At 48.2% G+C, this 20,561-nt stretch overlaps 2 protein-coding genes across 2 annotated transcripts in view; one reads left to right on the top strand and one right to left on the bottom strand.

The window, feature by feature from the left end:
* Positions 1-20,282, bottom strand: part of LOC119950607 (ATP-dependent RNA helicase DDX19A-like) — a 54,735-nt gene extending 34,453 nt beyond the window's left edge. Inside the window, exons 1-2 of the mRNA XM_038773192.1 lie at positions 20,068-20,282; positions 19,277-19,391 (exon numbers count right to left, since the gene is read on the bottom strand). Coding sequence (XP_038629120.1) covers positions 19,277-19,391; positions 20,068-20,106 — 154 coding nt within the window. The 5' untranslated portion in view covers positions 20,107-20,282. The remainder of the gene's footprint in view (positions 1-19,276; positions 19,392-20,067) is intronic.
* The window catches only part of LOC119951004 (DBH-like monooxygenase protein 2 homolog), a 41,165-nt gene continuing 40,759 nt past the window's right edge, over positions 20,156-20,561 (top strand). The window contains exon 1 of the mRNA XM_038774035.1: positions 20,156-20,160. Coding sequence (XP_038629963.1) covers positions 20,156-20,160 — 5 coding nt within the window. The remainder of the gene's footprint in view (positions 20,161-20,561) is intronic.

Raw genomic sequence — 20,561 nt, 5'->3', positions numbered from 1 at the left:
GACAATAATCTCTCCCTGAATGTCAACAAAACGAAGGAGATCGTCATCGACTTCAGGAAGTGTAGTGGAGAACATGCACCTGTCTGCATCAATGGGAATGAGGTAGAAAGGGTCAAGAGCTTCAAGTTTTTAGATGTCCAGATCACCAACAACCTGTCCTGGTACCCTCATGCCAGCACTATAGTTAAGAAAGCCCACCAACGACTCTACTTTCTCAGAAGACCAAGGAAATTTTGGCATGTCAGCTACGACTCTCACCAACTTTTACAGACGCACCACAGAAAGCATTCTTTCTGGTTGTATGGACCCTGCTCTGCCCAAGACCACAGGTAACTACAAAAGATCATGAATGTAGCCCAATCCATCATGCAAACCAGCCTCCCATCTATTGACTCCGTCTACAATTCCCGCTGCCTCGGAAAGGCAACCAGCATAATTAAGGACAACACGCATGCTCTCTTCCATCTTCTTCCGTCAGGAAAAAGATACAAAAGTATGAGGTCACGTACCAACCGACTCAAGAACAGCTTCTTCCCTGCTGCCATCAGACTTTTGAATGGACCTATCTCATATTAAGTTGATCTTTTCACTACACCCTAGCTATGACTGTAACATTACATTCTGCAGTCGCGCCTTCATTCCCTATGTACGGTATGAGTTGTTTGTACAGCATGCAAGAAACAATACTTTTCACTGTATATTAATACATGTGACAACAATAAATCAAATCAAAGTACGTATAATGCTGGCATGAGGGTACCAGGACAGGTTGTTGGTGATCTGGACACCTAAAAACTTGAAGCTCTTGACCCTTTCTACCTCGTTCCCATTGATGGTTTGCACTGAGTGCTGAACTTGTTGCATTTGAGTGCTACAGTGAGAGTTTGGTGACTGAGGGAGTGCTGAACTTGTTGCATTTGAGTGCTACAGTGAGAGTTTGGTGACTGAGGGAGTGCTGAACTTGTTGCATTTGAGTGCTACAGTGAGAGTTTGGTGACTGAGGGAATGCTGAACTTGTTGCATTTGAATGCTACAGTGAGTTTGGTGACTGAGGGAGTTAGGTGAGGAGGGAGTAAGGTGCTCCTTACATTTCATTTCCTATATTTATCAAAGAGCGTGAAGGGAGCCAGGAGTTTAGAGTACAGCTGACTGGAAGCAGAGTCGGAGGGCGGAAGTCCAGTTGGTCTACGGGGAAGCTAATTCTGTAAAGTAAGAGGGGATGGAGGCTCGGGCAGTTGCATGCTCCTCCTGTAGGATGTGGGTGGTGAGGGATACCACTGGTGTCCCCGCTGACTATACCTGCGGGAAGTGCACCCAACTCCAGCTCCTCAGAGACCGTGTTAGGGAACTGGAGCTGGAGCTGGATGAACTTTGGATCATCCGGGAGGCAGAGGGTGTTATCGAGAAGAGTTACAGGGAGGTAGCCACACCCAAGGTATTGGACAAGAGTAGCTGGGTTACAGTCAGGGAAAAGAAAACTAACAGGCAGACAGTGCAGGGATCCCTCATGGCCTTCAGAACAAGTATACCGTTTTGGATGCTGTTGGGGGGGATGACCGACCGGGGGAAGGCCCCAGCGGCCAGGTCTCTGGCACTGAGTCTGGCCCTGTGGGCTCAGAAGGGAAGGGGGGAGCATAGAAAAACAATAGTAATAGGAGATTCAATGGTTAGGGGAATAGATAGGACATTCTGTGGTCGTGAGCGAGACTCCCGGAAAGTATGTTGCCTCCCGGGTGCCAGGGCCAGGAATGTCTCGGATCGTGTCTTCAGGATCCTGAAGGGGGAGGGTGAGCAGCCAGAAGTCGTGGTGCACATTGGTACCAACGACGTAGGTAGGAAAAGGGGTGTGGAGATAATAAACAAGTTTAGGGAGTTAGGCTGGAAGCTAAAGGCCAGGACAGACAGAGTTATCATCTCTGGTTTGTTGCCGGTGCCACGTGATAGCGAGGCTAGGAATAGGGAGAGAGTGCAGTTGAACACGTGGCTGCAGGAATGGTGTAGGAGGGAGGGCTTCAGGTATTTGGATAATTGGAGCGCATTCTGGGTAAGGTGGGACCTGTACAAGCAGGATGGGTTGCATCTGAACCAGAGGGGCAGCAATATCCTGGGCGGGAGGTTTTCTAGTACTCTTCGGGAGGGTTTAAACTAATTTGGCAGGGGAATGGTAACCGGATTTTTAGTCCAGCAACTAAGGAAGCTGATATTCAGGACGCCAAAGCATGTAGTGATGCAGTGACGAAGGTAAGAACTGACAAAGGAGAGTACTTGCAGGCAAGAAGAAGGGTTGAAATGTGTATACTTCAATGCAAGAAGCATCAGGAATAAGGTGGGTGAACTTAAGGCATGGATCGGTACTTGGGACTACGATGTGGTGGCCATCACGGAAACTTGGATAGAAGAGGGGCAGAAATGGTTGTTGGAGGTCCCTGGTTATAGATGTTTCAACAAGATTAGGGAGGATGGTAAAAGAGGTGGGGGGGGGGTGGCATTGTTAATTAGAGATAGTATAACAGCTGCAGAAAGGCAGTTCGAGGGGGATCTGCCTACTGAGGTAATATGGGTTGAAGTCAAAAATAGGAAAGGAGCAGTCACCTTGTTGGGAGTTTTCAATAGGCCCCCCAATAGCAGCAGAGATGTGGAGGAACAGATTGGGAAACAGATTTTGGAAAGGTGCAGAAGTCACAGGGTAGTAGTCATGGGTGACTTCAACTTCCCAAACATTGAGTGGAAACTCTTTAGATCAAATAGTTTGGATGAGGTAGTGTTTGTGCAGTGTGTCCAGGAAGCTTTTCTAACACAGTGTGTAGATTGTCCGACCAGAGGGGAGGCCATATTGGATTTGGTACTTGGTAATGAACCAGGGCAGGTGATAGATATGTTAGTGGGGGAGCATTTTGGAGGTAGTGACCACAATTCTGTGACTTTCACTTTAGTAATGGAGAGGGATAGGTGCGAGCAACAGGGCAAGGTTTATAATTGGGGGAAGGGTAAATACAATGCTGTCAGACAAGAATTGAAGTGCAGAAGTTGGGAACATAGGCTGTCAGGGAAGGACACAAGTGAAATGTGGAACTTGTTCAAGGAACGGGTACTGCGTGTTTTTGATATGTATGTCCCTGTCAGGCAGGGAAGAGATGGTCGAGTGAGGGAACCATGGTTGACAAGAGAGGTTGAATGTCTTGTTAAGAGGAAGAAGGAGACTTATGCAAGGCTGAGGAAACAAGGTTCAGACAGGGCGCTGGAGTGATACAAGATAGCCAGGAGGGAACTGAAGAAAGGGATTAGGAGAGCTAAGAGAGGGCATGAAAAATCTTTGGCGGGTAGGATCAAGGAAAACCCCAAGGCCTTTTACACATATGTGAGAAATATGAGAATGATTAGAGCGAGGGTAGGTCCGATCAAGGCAGTAGCGGGAGATTGTGTATCGAGTCTGAAGAGATAGGAGAGGTCTTGAACAAGTATTTTTCTTCAGTATTTACAAATGAGAGGGGCCATATTGTTGGAGAGGACAGTGTGAAACAGACTGGTAAGCTCGAGGAGATGCTTGTTAGGAAGGAAGATGTGTTGGGCGTTTTGAAAAACTTGAGGATAGACAAGTATCCCGGGCCTGACGGGATATATCCAAGATTCTATGGGAAGCAAGAAATGAAATTGCAGAGCCGTTGGCAATGATCTTTTCGTCCTCGCTGTCAACAGGGGTGATACCAGAGGATTGGAGAGTGGCGAACGTCATGCCCCTGTTCAAAAAAGGGAATAGGGATAACCCTGGGAATTACAGGCCAGTTAGTCTTACTTCGGTGGTAGGCAAAGTAATGGAAAGGGTACTGAGGGATAGGATTTCTGAGCATCTGGAAAGACACTGCTTGATTAGGGATAGTCAGCACAGATTTGAGGGGGGCAGGTCTTGCCTTACAAGTCTTATTGACTTCTTTGAGGAGGTGACCAAGCATGTGGATGAAGGTAAAGCAGTAGATGTAGTGTACATGGATTTTAGTAAGGCATTTGGTAAGGTTCCCCATGGTAGGCTTATGCAGAAAGTAAGGAGGCATGGGATAGTGGGAAATTTGGCCAGTTGGATAACGAACTGGCTAACCGATAGAAGACAGAGTGGTGGTGGATGGCAAATATTCAGCCTGGAGCCCAGTTACCAGTGGCGTACCGCAGGGATCAGTTCTAGGTCCTCTGCTGTTTGTGATTTTCATTAATGACTTGGATGAGGGAGTTGAAGGGTGGGTCAGTAAATTTGCAGATTATACGAAGATTGGTGGAGTTGTGGATAGTGAGGAGGGCTGTTGTCGGCTTCAAAGAGACATAGATAGGATGCAGAGCTGGGCTGAGAAGTGGCAGATGGAGTTTAACCCTGACAAGTGTGAGGTTGTCCATTTTGGAAGGACAAATATGAAAGCAGAATACAGGGTTAACGGTAGGGTTCTTGGCAATGTAGAGGAGCAGAGAGATCTTGGGGTCTATGTTCATAGATCTTTGAAAGTTGGCACTCAAGTGGATAGAGCTGTAAAGAAGGCCTATGGTGTGCTAGCGTTCATTAGCAGAGGGATTGAATTTAAGATCCGTAAGGTGATAATGCAGCTGTACAAAACCTTGGTCAGGCCACATTTGGAGTAGTGTGTGCAGTTCTGGTCACCTCATTTTAGGAAGGATGTGGAAGCTTTGGAAAAGGTGCAAAGGAGATTTACCAGGATGTTACCTGGAATGGAGAGTAGGTCTTATGACGAAAGGTTGAGGGTGCTAGGCCTTTTCTCATTAGAACGGAGAAGGATGAGGGGCGACTTGATAGAGGTTTATAAGATGATCAGGGGAATAGATAGAGTAGACAGTCAGAGACTTTTTCCCCGGGTGGAACAAACCATTACAAGGGGACATAGATTTAAGGTAAATGTTGGAAGATATAGGTGGGATATCAGAGGTAGGTTCTTTACCCAGAGAGTAGTGGGGGCATGGAATGCACTGCCTGCGGAAGTAGTTGAGTCAGAAATGTTAGGGACCTTCAAGCAGCTATTGGATAGGTACATGGATTAGGGTAGAATAATGGAGTGTAGATTAATTTCTTCTTAAGGGCAGCACGGTAGCATTGTGGATAGCACGATTGCTTCACAGCTCCAGGGTCCCAGGTTCGATTTTGACTTGGGTCACTGTCTGTGTGGAGTCTGCACATCCTCCCCGTGTGTGCGTGGGTTTCCTCCGGGTACTCCGGTTTCCTCCCACAGTCCAAAGATTTGCCGGTTGGGTGGATTGGCCATGATAAATTGCCCTTAGTGTCCAAAATTCTATGATTAACCTAGGACAAAAGTTCGGCACAACATCGTGGGCCGAAGGGCCTGTTCTGTGCTGTATTTCTCTAACTCTATCTATCTAATACAATATATCTGAAATTCCTACATTCATAGAACATAGAACATAGAACAGTACAGCACAGAACGGGCCCTTCGGCCCTCAATGTTGTGCCGAGCCATGATCACCCTACTCAAACCCACGTATCCACCCTATACCCGTAACCCAACAACCCCCCCTTAACCTTACTTTTATTAGGACACTACGGGCAATTTAGCATGGCCAATCCACCTAACCCGCACATCTTTGGACTGTGGGAGGAAACCGGAGCACCCGGAGGAAACCCACGCACACAGGGGGAGGACGTGCAGACTCCACACAGACAGTGACCCAGCCGGGAATCGAACCTGGGACTCTGGAGCTGTGAAGCATTTATGCTAACCACCATGCTACCCTGCTGCCCATTCATCACACCTCCACCTTTAAAAACACTTAAAAACACTACACTAACCCAGGCTTTTAACCTTTACTTCACCAAATACCTATAACACAATATATCTGAAATTCCTACATTCATTACACCTCCCCTATAAAAACTCATTCATCACAATGGAATTGTTCAACACTGATCTTAAAAACATGAGATTGGGAATGAAAAATACTCTGGGAGCAGGAAGTGGGTGGGAACGGAATGCCGGCCAGTTCTCGATCCTGTATGAATTTCCATTGGAGTCCTGTCAATGGAGAGAACTATTAATGAAATGAAATGAAATGAATGAAATGAAAATCGCTTATTGTCACGAGTAGGCTTCAAATGAAGTTACTGTGAAAAGCCCCTAGTCGCCACATTCCGGCGCCTGTTCGGGGAGGCTGTTACGGGAATTGAACCGTGCTGCTGGCTTGCTTTGGTCTGCTTTCAAAGCCAGCGATTAGCCCTGTGAGCTAAACAGCCCCTGCTGTTATTAACCAGGGATTGTGATGTGTGTCCAATCATCTAACACCCTTTAGCACTCTGGCTGAAGGTGAAATTTACTTCCCTCATCCCTAAAATTCAATGGTAAATTGTGGGAACTAGAATTGACTCGAAAGGGGTCCCAGGCAGCACGGTAGCACGGTGGTTAGCATAATTGCTTCACAGCTCCAGGGTCCCAGGTTCGGTTCCCGGCTGGGTCACTGTCTGTGCGGAGTCTGCACGTCCTCCCCGTGTGTGCGTGGGTTTCCTCTGGGTGCTCCGGTTTCCTCCCACGGTCCAAAGATGTGCGGATTAGGTGGATTGGCCATGCTAAATTTCCCATAGTGTCCTTAAAAGTAAGGTTAAGGGGGGCGGGGGTTGTTGGGTTACGGGTATAGGGTGGATACGTGGGTTTGAGTAGGGTGATCATTGCTCGGCACAACATCGAGGGCCGAAGGGCCTGTTCTGTGCTGTACTGTTCTATGTTCTCTATGAAAGCTGCCGGAGGCCAACAAGATCACCAATCAGAGCTGAGGAACAGGCTCTGCCAGCCCTCTGGTTACGTTTTAGTGTCTTCTGTCGGTGGCATAGTTGGTTAGCACTGCTGCCTTACACTGCCAGGGATGTGGGTTCAATTCCAGTCTCTGATGACTGCTTTGTGTGTGGAGTTTGCATGATCTCCCCGTGTCTGCGTTGGTTTCCTCTGGGTGCTCCAGATTCCCCCCACAGTCGAACGATGTGCATGTTAGGTGGATTGGCCAATGCTAAAATGCCCCTTAGTGTCAAAAGATATGGACGCTCCGAAAGAATAGGTGGGGCCTATTCCCCCACCCTTTCCCAATAACCCCACCTGATCTGTACATCTTTCGACACTAAGGACAATTTTAGCCACTAAGTATTAGTTGTGTTAATAAGTGGCATTTAACCTGGGTGTGTGGACCCTGCTCAATTGAATGTTTAGAAGTCGGACAAAATTATGAGGGATATAGATCCGAGTAGATAAAAACATAAGAACTAGGAGCAGGAGTAGGCCATCTGGCCCCTCGAGCCTGCTCAGCCATTCAATGAGATCATGGCTGATCTTTTGTGGACTCAGCTCCACTTTCAGGCCCCAACACCATAACCCTTAATCCCTTTATTCTTCAATAAACTATCTATCTTTACCTTAAAAACATTTAATGAAGGAGCCTCTACTGCTTCACTGGGCAAGGAATTCCATAAATTTACAACCCTTTGGGTGAAGAAGTTCCTCCTAAACTCAGTCCTAAATCTACTTCCCCTTATTTTGAGGCTATGCCCCCTAGTTCTGCTTTCACCCGCCAGTGGAAACAACCTGCCCGCATCTATCCTATCTATTCCCTTCATAATTTTAAATGTTTCTATAAGATCCCCCTCATCATTCTAAATTCCAACAAGTACAGTCCCAGTCTACTCAACCTCTCCTTGTAACTAACCCCTTCAGTTCTGGGATTAACCTAGTGAATCTCCTCTGCACATCCTCCAGTGCCATATGTCTTTTCTCAGGTAAGGAGACCAAAACTGAACACAATACTCTTCCATCTGCCAGACCCTAGCCCATTCACTTAACCTATCCAAATCCCTCTGCAGACTTCCGGTATCCTCTGCACTTTTTGCTTTACCACTCATTTTAGTGTCGTCTGCAAACCTGGACACATTGCCCTGGTCCCCAAATTCAAATCATCTATGTAAATTGTGAACAATTGTGAGCCCAACACTGATCCCTGAGGGACACCACTAGCTACTGATTGCCAACCAGAGAAACACCCATTAATCCCCACTCTTTGCTTTCTATTAATTAACCAATCCTCTATCCATGCTACTACTTTACCCTTAATGCCATGCATCTTTATCTTTTGCAGCAACCTTTTGTGTGGCACCTTGTCAAAGGCTTTCTGGAAATCCAGATATACAACATCCATTGGCTCCCCATTATCTACCGCACTGGTAATGTCCACAAAAAATTCCACTAAATTAGTTAGGCACTACCTGTCCTTTATGAACCCATTCTGCGTCTGCCCAATGGGACAATTTCCATCCAGATGCCTCACTATTTCTTCCTTGATGATAGATTCCAGCATCTTCCCTACTACCGAAGTTAAGCTCACTGGCCTATAATTACCCGTTTTCTGCTGACCTCCTTTTTTAAACAGTGGTGTCACGTTTGTCAATTTCCAATCCGCCGGGACCACCCCAGAGTCTAGTGAATTTTGGTAAATTATCACTCGTGCATTTGCAATTTCCCTAGCCATCTCTTTCAACACTCTGGGATGCATTCCATCAGGGCCAGGAGACTGAGAACATAGAACATTACAGCGCAGTACGGGCCCTTCGGCCCTCGATGTTGCGCCGACCCGTGAAACCATCTGAAGCCTATCTGACCTACACTATTCCATTTTCATCCATATGTCTACCAGTGACCACTTAAATGCCCTTAAAGTTGGCGAGTCTACTACTGTTGCAGGCAGGGCGTTCCACACCCCTGCTACTCTCCGAGTAAAGAAACTGCCTCTGACGTCTGTCCTATATCTACCACCCCTCAATTTAAAGCTATGTCCCCTCGTGTTGGTCATCACCATCCGAGGAAAAAGATTCTCACTGTCCACCCTATCTAACCCTCTGACTATCCTATATGTCTCTATTAAGTCACCTCTCAGCCTTCTGCTCTCTAACGAAAACAATCTCAAGTCCCTGAGCCTTTCCTCGTAAGACCTTCCCTCCATACCAGGCAACATCCTAGTAAATCTCCTCTGAACCCTTTCCAAAGCTTCCACATCCTTCCTATAATGTGGTGACCAGAACTGCACGCAGTACTCCAGGAGCGGCCGCACCAGAGTTATGTACAGCTGCAGCATGACCTTGTGGCTCCGAAACTCAATCCCCCTACTGATAAAGGCTAGCACACCATATGCCTTCTTAACAGCCCTATTAAATCCCTGAAAGTTGCCACCAGGTTATGTACCTGGATGCCGAGATCTCTCTGTTCATCTACACTACCAAGAATCTTGCCATTAGCCCAGTACTCTGCATTCCTGTTACTCCTTCCAAAGTGAACCACCGCACACTTTACCGCATTAAACTCCATCTGCCACCTCTCAGCCCAGCTCTGCAGCTTATCTATGTCCCTCTGTATCCTATAACATCCTTCAGCACTATCCACAACTCCACCGACCTTCGTGTCATCTGCAAATTTACTAACCCATCCTTCTACACCCTCTTCCAGGTCATTTATAAAAATGACAAACAGCAGTGGCCCCAAAACAGATCCTTGCGGTACACCACTAGTAACTGAACTCCAGGATGAACATTTGCCATCAACCACCACCCTCTGTCTTCTTTCAGCTAGCCAATTACTGATCCAAACCGCCAAATCACCTTCAATCCCATACTTCCTTATTTTCTACAATAGCCTACCGTGGGGAACCTTATCAAACGCCTTACTGAAATCCATATACACCACATCAACCGCTTTACCCTCATCCACCTGTTTGGTCACCTTCTCAAAAAACTCAATATGGTTTGTGAGGCATGACCTAACCTTCACAAAACCGTGTTGACTATCGCTAATCAACTTGTTCTTTTCAAGATGATTATAAACCCTATCTCTTATAACCTTTTCCAACATTTTACCCACAACCGAAGTAAGGCTCACAGGTCTATAATTACCAGGGTTGTCTCTACTCCCCTTCCTGAACAAGGGGACAACATTTGCTATCCTCCAGTCTTCCGGCACTATTCCTGTCGACAAAGACGACATAAAGATCAAGGACAAAGGCTCTGCAATCTCCTCGCTGGCTTCCCAGAGAATCCTAGGATAAATCCCATCTGGCCCAGGGGACTTATCTATTTTTACACTTTCCAAAATTGCTAACACCTCCTCCTTGTGAACCTCAATTCCATCTAGCCTGGTCGACTGAACCCGAGTATTCTCCTCGACAACATTGTCTTTCTCCAGTGTAAACACTGACAAAAAATATCCATTTAACGCTTCCCCTATCTCCTCTGATTCCACACACAACTTTCCACCCCTAATCTTACTCTAGTCATTCTTTTGTTCCTGATATACCTATAGAAAGCCTTAGGGTTTTCTTTGATCCTATCCACCAACGACTTTTCGTGTCCTCTCCTCGCTCTTCTTAACTCTCCCTTTAGGTCCTTCCTGGCTAACTTGTAACTCTCAAGTGCCCTAACTGAGCCTTCATGTCTCATCCTAACATAAGCCTTCTTCTTCCTCTTGACAAGTGCTTCAACTTCCTTAGTAAACCACGGTTCCCTTGCTCGACAACTTCCTCCCTGCCTGACAGGTACATACTTATCAAGGACACGCAGTAGCTGTTCCTTGAAAAAGCTCCACATTTCGATTGTACCCATCCCCTGCAGTTTCCTTCCCCATCCTATACATCCTAAATCTTGCCGAATAGCATCATAATTGCCTTTCCCCCAGCTATAATTCTTGCCTTGCGGTATATACCTATCCCTGCCCATTGCTAAAGTAAACATAACCGAATTGTGATCACTATCACCAAAGTGCTCACCTACATCTAAATCTAAAACCTGGCCGGGTTCATTACCCAGTACCAAATCAAATGTGGCATCGCCCCTTGTTGGCCTGTCTACATACTGTGTCAGAAAACCCTCCTGCACACACTGCACAAAAACTGACCCATCTATAGTACTCGAACTATAGTATTTCCAGTCAATATTTGGAAAGTTAAAAGTCCCCCATGACAACTACCCTGTTACTCTCGCTCCTGTCGAGAATCATCTTTGCAATCCTTTCCTCTACACCTCTGGAACTATTCGGAGGTCTTTAGACAACTCCCAACAGGGTGACCTCTCCTCTCCTGTTCCTAACCTCGGCCCATATTACCTCAGTAGACGAGTCCTCAAACGTCCTTTCTACCGCCGTAATACTTTCCTTGATTAACAATGCCACACCCCCCCCTCTTTTACCACCTTCTCTGTTCTTACAGGAACATCTAAATCCTGGAACCTGCAACAACCATTCCTGTCCCTGCTCTACCCGTGTCTCCGAAATCGCCACAACATCAAGATCCCAGGTACCAACCCTTGCTGCAAGCTCACCCACTTTATTCCGGATGCTCCTGGCGTTGAAGTAGACACACTTCAAACCAACGTCTTGCTTACCGGTGCCCTCTTTCGAACTTTTAATCCTATCCCTGACCTCACTACTCTCAACATCCTGTACACGGGGACTACAATTTAGGTTCCCATCCCCCTGCTGAATTAGTTTAAACCCCCCCGAAGAGCACTAGCAAATCTCCCCCCTAGGATATTGGTACCCCTCTGGTTCAGGTGAAGACCATCCTGTTTGTAGAGGTCCCACCTACCCCAGAATGAGCACCAATTATCCAGGAAACCAAAACCCTCCCTCCTGCACCATCCCTGTCTTGTCGACCTTTAGCCCCATTAGCTTGCCCATCACTACCTTCCTTAGTGATAACAATCATCTCAAGGTCCTCACTTGTCATAGCCTCATTTTCATCAGTCACTGGCATGTTATTTGTGTCTTCCACTGTGAAGACCGACCCAAAAAAACCTGTTCAGTTCCTCAGCCATTTCCTCATCTCCCATTATTAAATCTCCCTTCTCATCCTCTAAAGGACCAATATTTACCTTAGCCACTCTTTTTTTGTTTTATATATTTGTAGAAACTTTTACTATCTGTTTTTATATTCTGAGCAAGTTTACTCTCATAATCTATCTTAATCTTCTTTATAGCTTTTTTAGTAGCTTTCTGTTGCCCCCTAAAGATTTCCCAGTCCGCTAGTCTCCCACTAATCTTTGCCACTTTGTATGCTTTTTCCTTCAATTTGATACTCTCCCTTATTTCCTTCGATATCCACGGTCGATTTTCCCTCTTTCTTTTTGTTGGTATAAACCTTTGCTGAGCACTGTGAAAAATCGCTTGGAAGGTTCTCCACTGTCCCTCAACTGTTCCACCATAAAGTCTTAGCTCCCAGTCTACCTTAGCTAGTTCTTCTCTCATCCCCTTGTAATCTCCTTTGTTTAAACACAAAACACTAGTATTTGATTTTACCTTCTCACCCTCCATCTGTATTTTAAATTCCACCATATTGTGATCGCTCCTTCCGAGAAGATCCCTAACTATGAGATCATTAATCAATCCTGTCTCATCACACAGGACCAGATCTCGGACCGCTTGTTCCCTCGTAGGTTCCATTACTTAACGATAGAAAGAAACTTTTCTTACCCACTTAGTTCAGGGGTCAGTAGCCAGGGGGTATAAATTTATGGTAAGTGGCAGGAGATTTGAGGAGAAACATTTTTCACCCTGAGGGTGGTGGGTATCTGGAACTCACTGCCTGAAAATGTGATAGAGATGGGAACCCCTCACAACATTTAAGCATTTAGACGAGCACTTGAAACACCATCAAATACAAGGCAAAGTGCTGGAAAATGGGATTAAAATTGCTGGATGTTCGATGGGCCTGTGCTACCCGATGGGCCGAAGGGCCTCTTTCTGCGCTGTGAAGCTCTACATAAACTCAAAGATTTTTCTTTATTTTTTTGTAAGGATTGTTTAGCTGTTATTTTATCCGCCCCCCCCCCCCCCCCCCCGGATGTTAATGAAGTAAATTCTGTGTTAATAATAGTTTGTTTTAATATAGAAACATAGCAAGAACATCCTTCCTCAGGTAAGGACACCGAAACGCCAGGTGTGGCCTCACCAACACCCCATACAATTGCAGTAAAAGCGCAACACGGTGGCACAGTGATTAGCACTGCTGACTCACGGCACTGAGGAGCCAGGTTCGATCCCAACTCCAGGTCACTGTCCGTCTGGAGTTTGCACATTTTCCCCGAGTCTGTGTAGGACTCACCCCCACAACGCAAAGATGTGCAGGGTAGGTGGATTGGCCACGCTAAATTGCCCCTTAATAGGAAAAAAATAATTGGGTACTTTCATTTTTTTTTAATTAGAAAAAAAAAAATTTGCAGAAGAGAAGAATCATCATGGACAGTAAGCATGACTTTGTCAAAGGGAGGTCATGCCCATCGAGTTTGAACAATTTTTTTAAGGAGGTGATCGGGTGTGTAGGTGAGGGTAGTGCAGGTCATGTCGTCTATCTGGATTTCCGCAAAACCGTTGACAAGGAGAGAACATGGGAGACTGATAAGATGGTAAATTATAATAATAATCTTTATTGTCACAAGTAGGCTTACATTAACACTACAATGAAGTTACTGTGAAAATCCCCCAGTCGCCACATTCTGGCACATGTTCGGGTACACAGAGGGAGAATTCAGAATATCCAATTCACCTAACAGCGCGTCTTTCGGGACTTAGAACATAGAACAGTACAGCACAGAACAGGCCCTTCGGCCCTCAATGTTGTGCCGAGCCATGATCACCCTACTCAAACCCACGCATCCACCCTATACCTGTAACCCAACAACCCCCCCCTTAACCTTACTTTTTTTTAGGACACTACGGGCAATTTAGCATGGCCAATCCACCTAACCCGCACATCTTTGGACTGTGGGAGGAAACCGGAGCACCCGGAGGAAACCCACGCACACAGGGGGAGGATGTGCAGACTCCACACAGACAGTGACCCAGCCGGGAATCGAACCTGGGACCCTGGAGCTGTGAAGCATGTATGCTAACCACCATGCTACCCTGCTGCCCCCTAACCACCATGCTACCCTGCTCCTTGTGGGAGGAAACTGGAGCATCCAAAGGAAACCCACGTGACTGGAGGCCGGTGTCCAGTGGCATGCCACAGGGATCAGTGGATTATTGTTCATGATATACATACATAAACAATATAGATGAGAACTAAATGAATACTTTTTGTCAGCATTCACTCAAGAAAAAGATAATATTGTGGAGGAGAATGCTGAGACCCAGGCTATTAGAATAGATGGCATTGAGGTGAGTAGGGAAGAAGTGTTGGCAATTCTGGACAAGGTGAAAATAGATAAGTCCCCGGGGCCGGATGGGATTTATCCTAGGATTCTCTGGGAAGCCAGGGAAGAGATTGCTGAGCCTTTGGCTTTGATTTTTAGGTCATCATTGGCTACAGGAATAGTGCCAGAGGACTGGAGGATAGCAAATGTGGTCCCTTTGTTCAAGAAGGGGAGTAGAGATAACCCCGGTAACTATAGGCCGGTGAGCCTAACGTCTGTGGTGGGTAAGGTCTTGGAGAGGATTATAAAAGATACGATTTATAATCATCTAGATAGGAATAATATGATTAGGGATAGTCAGCATGGTTTTGTGAAGGGTAGGTCATGCCTCACAAACCTTATCGAGTTCTTTGAGAAGGTGACTGAACAGGTAGACGAGGGTAGAGCAGTTGATGTGGTGTATATGGATTTCAGTAAAGCGTTTGATAAGGTTCCCCACGTTCGGCTATTGCAGAAAATACGGAGGCTGGGGATTGAGGGTGATTTAGAGATGTGGATCAGAAATTGGCTAGTTGAAAGAAGACAGAGAATGGTAGTTGATGGGAAATGTTCAGAATGGAGTTCAGTTACGAGTGGCGTACCACAAGATTCTGTTCTGGGGCCGTTGCTGTTTGTCATTTTTATAAATGACCTAGAGGAGAGCGCAGAAGGATGGGTGAGTAAATTTGCAGACGACACTAAAGTCGGTGGAGTTGTAGACAGTGCGGAAGGATGTTGCAGGTTACAGAGGGACATAGATAAGCTGCAGACCTGGGCTGAGAGGTGGCAAATGGAGTTTAATGTGGAGAAGTGTGAGGTGATTCACTTTGGAAAGAATAACAGGAATGCGGAATATTTGGCTAATGGTAAAATTCTTGGTAGTGTGGATGAGCAGAGGGATCTCGGTGTCCATGTACATAGATCCCTGAAAGTTGCCACCCAGGTTGATAGGGTTGTGAAGAAGGCCTATGGTGTGTTGGCCTTTATTGGTAGAGGGATTGAGTTCCGGAGCCATGAGGTCATGTTGCAGTTGTACAAAACTCTAGTACGGCCGCATTTGGAGTATTGCGTACAGTTCTGGTCGCCTCATTATAGGAAGGACGTGGAAGCTTTGGAACGGGTGCAGAGGAGATTTACCAGGATGTTGCCTGGTATGGAGGGAAAATCTTATGAGGAAAGGCTGATGGACTTGAGGTTGTTTTCGTTAGAGAGAAGAAGGTTAAGAGGTGACTTAATAGAGGCATACAAAATGATCAGAGGGTTAGATAGGGTGGACAGCGAGAGCCTTCTCCCGCGGATGGAGGTGGCTAGCACGAGGGGACATAGCCTTAAATTGAGGGGTAATAGATATAGGACAGAGGTCAGAGGTGGGTTTTTTACGCAAAGAGTGGTGAGGCCGTGGAATGCCCTACCTGCAACAGTAGTGAACTCGCCAACATTGAGGGCATTTAAAAATTTATTGGATAAGCATATGGATGATAAGGGCATAGTGTAGGTTAGATGGCCTTTATTTTTTTTTCCATGTCGGTGCAACATCGAGGGCCGAAGGGCCTGTACTGCGCTGTATCGTTCTATGTTCTAACGTGACAGTGGGGCGGGGGGGGGGGGGGGGGGGGAGGCGATAAATACGTTTGTGGATGGCACGAAGATTGGCCAGGTGGTTGAGAGTGAAGAAGAATGTCTCAGGTTACAGTAGGATACAGGCGGGTAGGTCAGAAGGGCAGATGGAATTTAACCCTGAAAGGTGAGAGATGATGCACTTTGGAAGCAGTAACATGACATGGAGTACTCAATGAATGGAAGCACTAGGAAGCTCAGAGGAACAGAGAGATCTTGGGGTGCTTGCCACAGATCCCTGAAGGCGGCAGGACATGTTAATAGGGTAATTAAGGAGGCATACGGGACACTTTCTGTGACATAGATTATAAGAGCAGAAAGGTTCTGATGGGGCTGTACAAATCTTTGTTTAGGCCACAGTTAGAGTACTGTGCGCAGTTCTGGTCGCCACATAATAGGAAGGAACTGATTGCACTAGAAATGGTGCAGAGGGGAACTATACTGGGAATGCTGAGGGAGTTCGGCCAGTTCTCAGGATACAAATTAAATACGGTCAAGAGTGAAATATTTGTGGTCCAGGCAAGGGGCCAGGAGAACAGATTGAGAGGGCTACCGTTTAGGCTAGTTGAGAAAAATTTCCGGTATTTGGGAATCCAGGTGGCACGAGACTGGGGCAGGCTGCATAAGTTAAATTTGGCCAGGGTGGTGGAGCAAATGAAGGGAGAGTTTCGGAGATGGGATGCACTCCCGCTGTCGCTGGCAGGGAGGGTGCAGACTGTAAAGATGACAATCCTCCCTCGATTTTTGTTTATTTTTCAGTGCCTCCCGATCTTTATCCCACAGTCCTTCTTCAAAAGAGTTAACGGGCTGATCATGAGCTTTGTCTGGGCGGGAAAGTCTCCGCGGGTGAAGAAGGCGATGTTGGAGAGGAACCGCAGCGAGGGAGGGCTGGCTTTGCCGAGTCTGGTCAATTATTACTGGGCGGCCAACATCGCTATGATAAGGAAGAGGATGGTGGGTACGGGGTCTATTTGGGAGCGGGTGGAGGCGGCTTCGTGCAGGGGCTCCAATTTGGAAGCCCTGGTCACGGCTCCTCTACCGCTGCCGCCGGCCAAGTACACCACCAGCCCGGTAGTGGTGGTGACCCTGCGGATATGGGGCCAGTGGAGGAGGCATGTGGGGGAGATGGGGGCGTCTGTCTGGGCGCCAATCTGCGACAACCATCGGTTTGCCCCCGGCAGTATGGATGGGGGGTTCCGAGTATGGCGGCGAGCAGGGGCGGGAAGGGTGGGTGATATGTTCCTGGAAGGGAGCTTCGCGAGTTTGAGGAGCTTGGAGGAGAAATTTGGGTTGGTAAGGGGAAATGATTTTAGATACCTACAGTTGCGGGACTTTGTTCGTAGACAGGTCCCATCTTTCCCGCGCCTCCCGCCAATGGGGATCCTCGACAGAATAGTCTCTTGGAGGGAAGAAGTGGAGGGCAGAGTCTCGGGTGTATATATAAGGTGCTCATGAGGGAGGAAGGGTCCCAGACAGAGGAACTGAAACTTAAATGGGAGGAGGAGCTAGGTGGGGAAATGGAGGATGGGCTGTGGGCAGAGGCCCTGAGTAGGGTAAACTCGACCGCGACATGTGCTAGGCTCGGGCTGATCCAATTTAAGGTCGGTCACCGGGCCCATATGACGGTGGCTCGGATGAGCAAATTTTTCGGGATAGAGGACAAATGCGCTAGGTGCGCGGGAGGACCAGCGAGCCATGTTCACATGTTTTGGGCATGCCCTGAGCTGAGGGGGTACTGGGAGGGATTTGCGGGGGTCATGTCCCAGGTGCTAAAAACAAGGGTGGTGATGAGTCCAGGGGTGGCAATTTTTGGGGTTTCGGAAGACCTGGGCGGCCAGGGGGAGAAAGAGGCCGATGTGTTGGCCTTTGCTTCCCTGATAGCCCGGCGACGAATATTATTGGCGTGGAGGGACTCAAAGCCCCCGAAGACTGAGTGGTGGCTTGCGGACATGTCGAGTTTCCTGGGGATGGAAAAAATTAAGTTCGCCTTGAGGGGATCTGTGCAGGGGTTCACCCGGAGGTGGCAACCATTTATTGACTTCTTTGCGGGAGAGTGAGCGTCAGCAGGGGGGTGGGGGGAGGGGGGGTGGGGGTAGAGTAGAGTAGGAGGGAAAATATGGCGGGTAGTACCGGTGGGAGGGGAGCGGGCTTGTGCAATATGTTACGATGGAAGTATTGAAAGTACGTGGATGTTTGCACATTTTTGCCTTTTTTGCTTCCTTTCTGATGATGTCTGTAACTGTTTATAAAGCCAAAAACTACCTCAATAAAATTGTTTATTAAAAAAAAAGAAATGGTGCAGAGGAGATTTGCCAGGATGTTGCCTGGCCTGGAGTGTTTCAGCTATGAAGAGAGGTTGGTTGGGCTGGGATTGTTTTCCTTTAAGCAGAGAAGGCTGAGGGGTGACCTAATCAAAAGGTACAAAATTATGAATTACATACAGGGTAGAGAGGAAGAAACTTTTCTCCTCCTTAGTAGAGGGATCAATGACCGTGGGGTGGGCAGGTGGGCGATAGGGGTCAAGGGTTAGCGAGTACGGTTTAGGGTCAGGGTTTGTGTTTTGATTGAGTGTTGGAGTTAGGGGTCAGCATTAGGGGTTAGGGTCATGGTTGGGGACTTGGCTGAGGGTTACATTTAAGTGTCAATGGTGAGGGTTGTGTGTTAGGGTCAGCGTTGGGAGTGTGGGTTAGGGGTTAGCGACAGGAGTTAGTGTCATAGTTTGGGTCAAGGTTAAGGGTAAGGATTGAAGGGATACTGTTTTGGTTTAGGGTTAGTGTCAGCAGTTAAATGCTATGGTTTGGGGTCAGGGTTAAGGGTTCGGAGTAATGTTTTGGTTGAGGATTGGAGGTTGGGGTCAGGGGTTAGTGTTATAGTTTAAGGTCCAGGGTCAGGATTGGAGTTGAAGGGTTAGAGATGCAGATTAGGGTCAGGGGTTAAGATGCAGTCATGTTCGACAAATGGCAACTCTTCGATCAATTCTTAAGTTGAAACCTCTTATTGACAGTTTCTTGCTCAATGAAAGCATTCAGAAACAGGGTGGGACTTGGGCCATATGGCCCACTCGAACCTTCCCCATTGCTCAACAAAGCCACTGCCAACCTTGAAACCTAGCTGCCCGCTTTCCCGCCCTCTCGCCTCCCTCGACCCCCAGAAATCTATCACGCTCGAATACACTGACCCTTTCTGGGTGTCGGAATTCCAGAGTCTCCACTCTCGGTGTGAGGAACATGATCCTCACAACAGTCCTGTGGCGATCGCCCCCGATTATTCTAGACAGCCCGAGTGATTGAGATTCCCTGAAACCGTCGGAAATTTTCCCATGGCTTCCAACTTCCCCCAGCCCCTTCAGAGTCTTGAGCGTTTCAGTGACAGCGCCTCTCGTTCTCACTAACATCAGAGGACATCGGCCCAATTTTCACACATCAAGCTTTCCACCCGCCCCCACCCCCATGATTGAAGACTCACTGCGGTTGCCACGAATGGCGTAGCCAACTCGAATGTCCGTACAGTACACGCCCATCTGCTCGATCACTTTCCCCGTTTGCAAGGCCAGCTCGTATGTGGGGCACAGGCAGAGGCACTGGACAGAGAGCGGGAAAAAAGTTTATTAACAGCAGAATTGCATTCCCATTCCCCTCAGTACTGACCCTCCAACAGTGCGGCGCTCCCTCAGGACTGAGCCTCCGACAGTGCGGCGCTCCCTCAGGACTGAGCCTCCGACAGTGCGGCGCTCCCTCAGGACTGAGCCTCCAACAGTGCGGCGCTCCCTCAGGACTGAGCCTCCAACAGTGCGGCGCTCCCTCAGGACTGAGCCTCCGACAGTACAGCGCTCCGTCAGTCCTGACCCTCCAACAGTGCTGCGCTCCTTCAGTACTGAGCCTCCGACATTGCGGCGCTCCCTCAGGACTGACCCTCCAACAGTGCTGCGCTCCCTCAGTCCTGACCCTCCAACAGTGCTGCGCTCCTTCAGTACTGAGCCTCCGACAGTGCGGCGCTCCCTCACTGCTGACCCTCCGACAGTGCAGCGCTCCCGCAGTACTGAGTCTTCGACAGTGCGGGGCTCCCTCAGTACTGACCTTCAGACAATGCGGCACTCCCTCAGTACTGACCCTCAGACAGTGCTCCGCTTCCTCAATACTGACCCTTCCACAGTAGAGCGCACCCTCAGTGTGACCCTCCGAAAGTGCCGCAGTCCCTCAGTACTGACCCTCCGACAGTGTGGCGCTCCCTCATGACTGAGCCTCTCCTGATCTTACCTGTGTGTATTGCTGCTTTGGGTCTGTACGGCTCAGCATTGCGAGCGCGAATGCAGCCGTCTTTCCCGTGCCCGACTGCGACTGAGCAATGAGGTTCTGTGGCCTAATGTTGGGAACAGTGTGGAGATTGTGGGAAGCGGACAGACACTGATTGCAGACTACACCCCTCAACCCACAGCCTAGTACTTCGAGAAGCGTCACTCAGGCAGCATACATGGTGTTAAGGGCCAAAAGAAGAAAGGCGTCCAGGAGAACATGATTGCCCCAATAAACCCTTCCACTCATGTCGTCAGCTGGAGGGGGCCGATAGACGGAGGGGGGACCGAGAGGCGGAGGGTCCAGGAGGCGGAGGGGGGGGCCAGGAGGCGGAGGGGGGGGGGGGCCAGGAGGCGGGGGGGGGGGGGGGGCCAGGAGGCGGAGGGGGGAGGGGGGGACGAGAGGGGGAGACGGGGGGCGGGGGGGGGGGGAGGGCCGAGGGGGGCCGAGAGGCGGAG

Source organism: Scyliorhinus canicula, chromosome 16 (genome assembly GCF_902713615.1).
Source record: "Scyliorhinus canicula chromosome 16, sScyCan1.1, whole genome shotgun sequence".
Lineage (NCBI taxonomy): Eukaryota > Metazoa > Chordata > Chondrichthyes > Carcharhiniformes > Scyliorhinidae > Scyliorhinus > Scyliorhinus canicula.
Note: the sequence above shows the minus strand (reverse complement) of the source record. Positions and strands in the feature narration are given on the sequence as shown.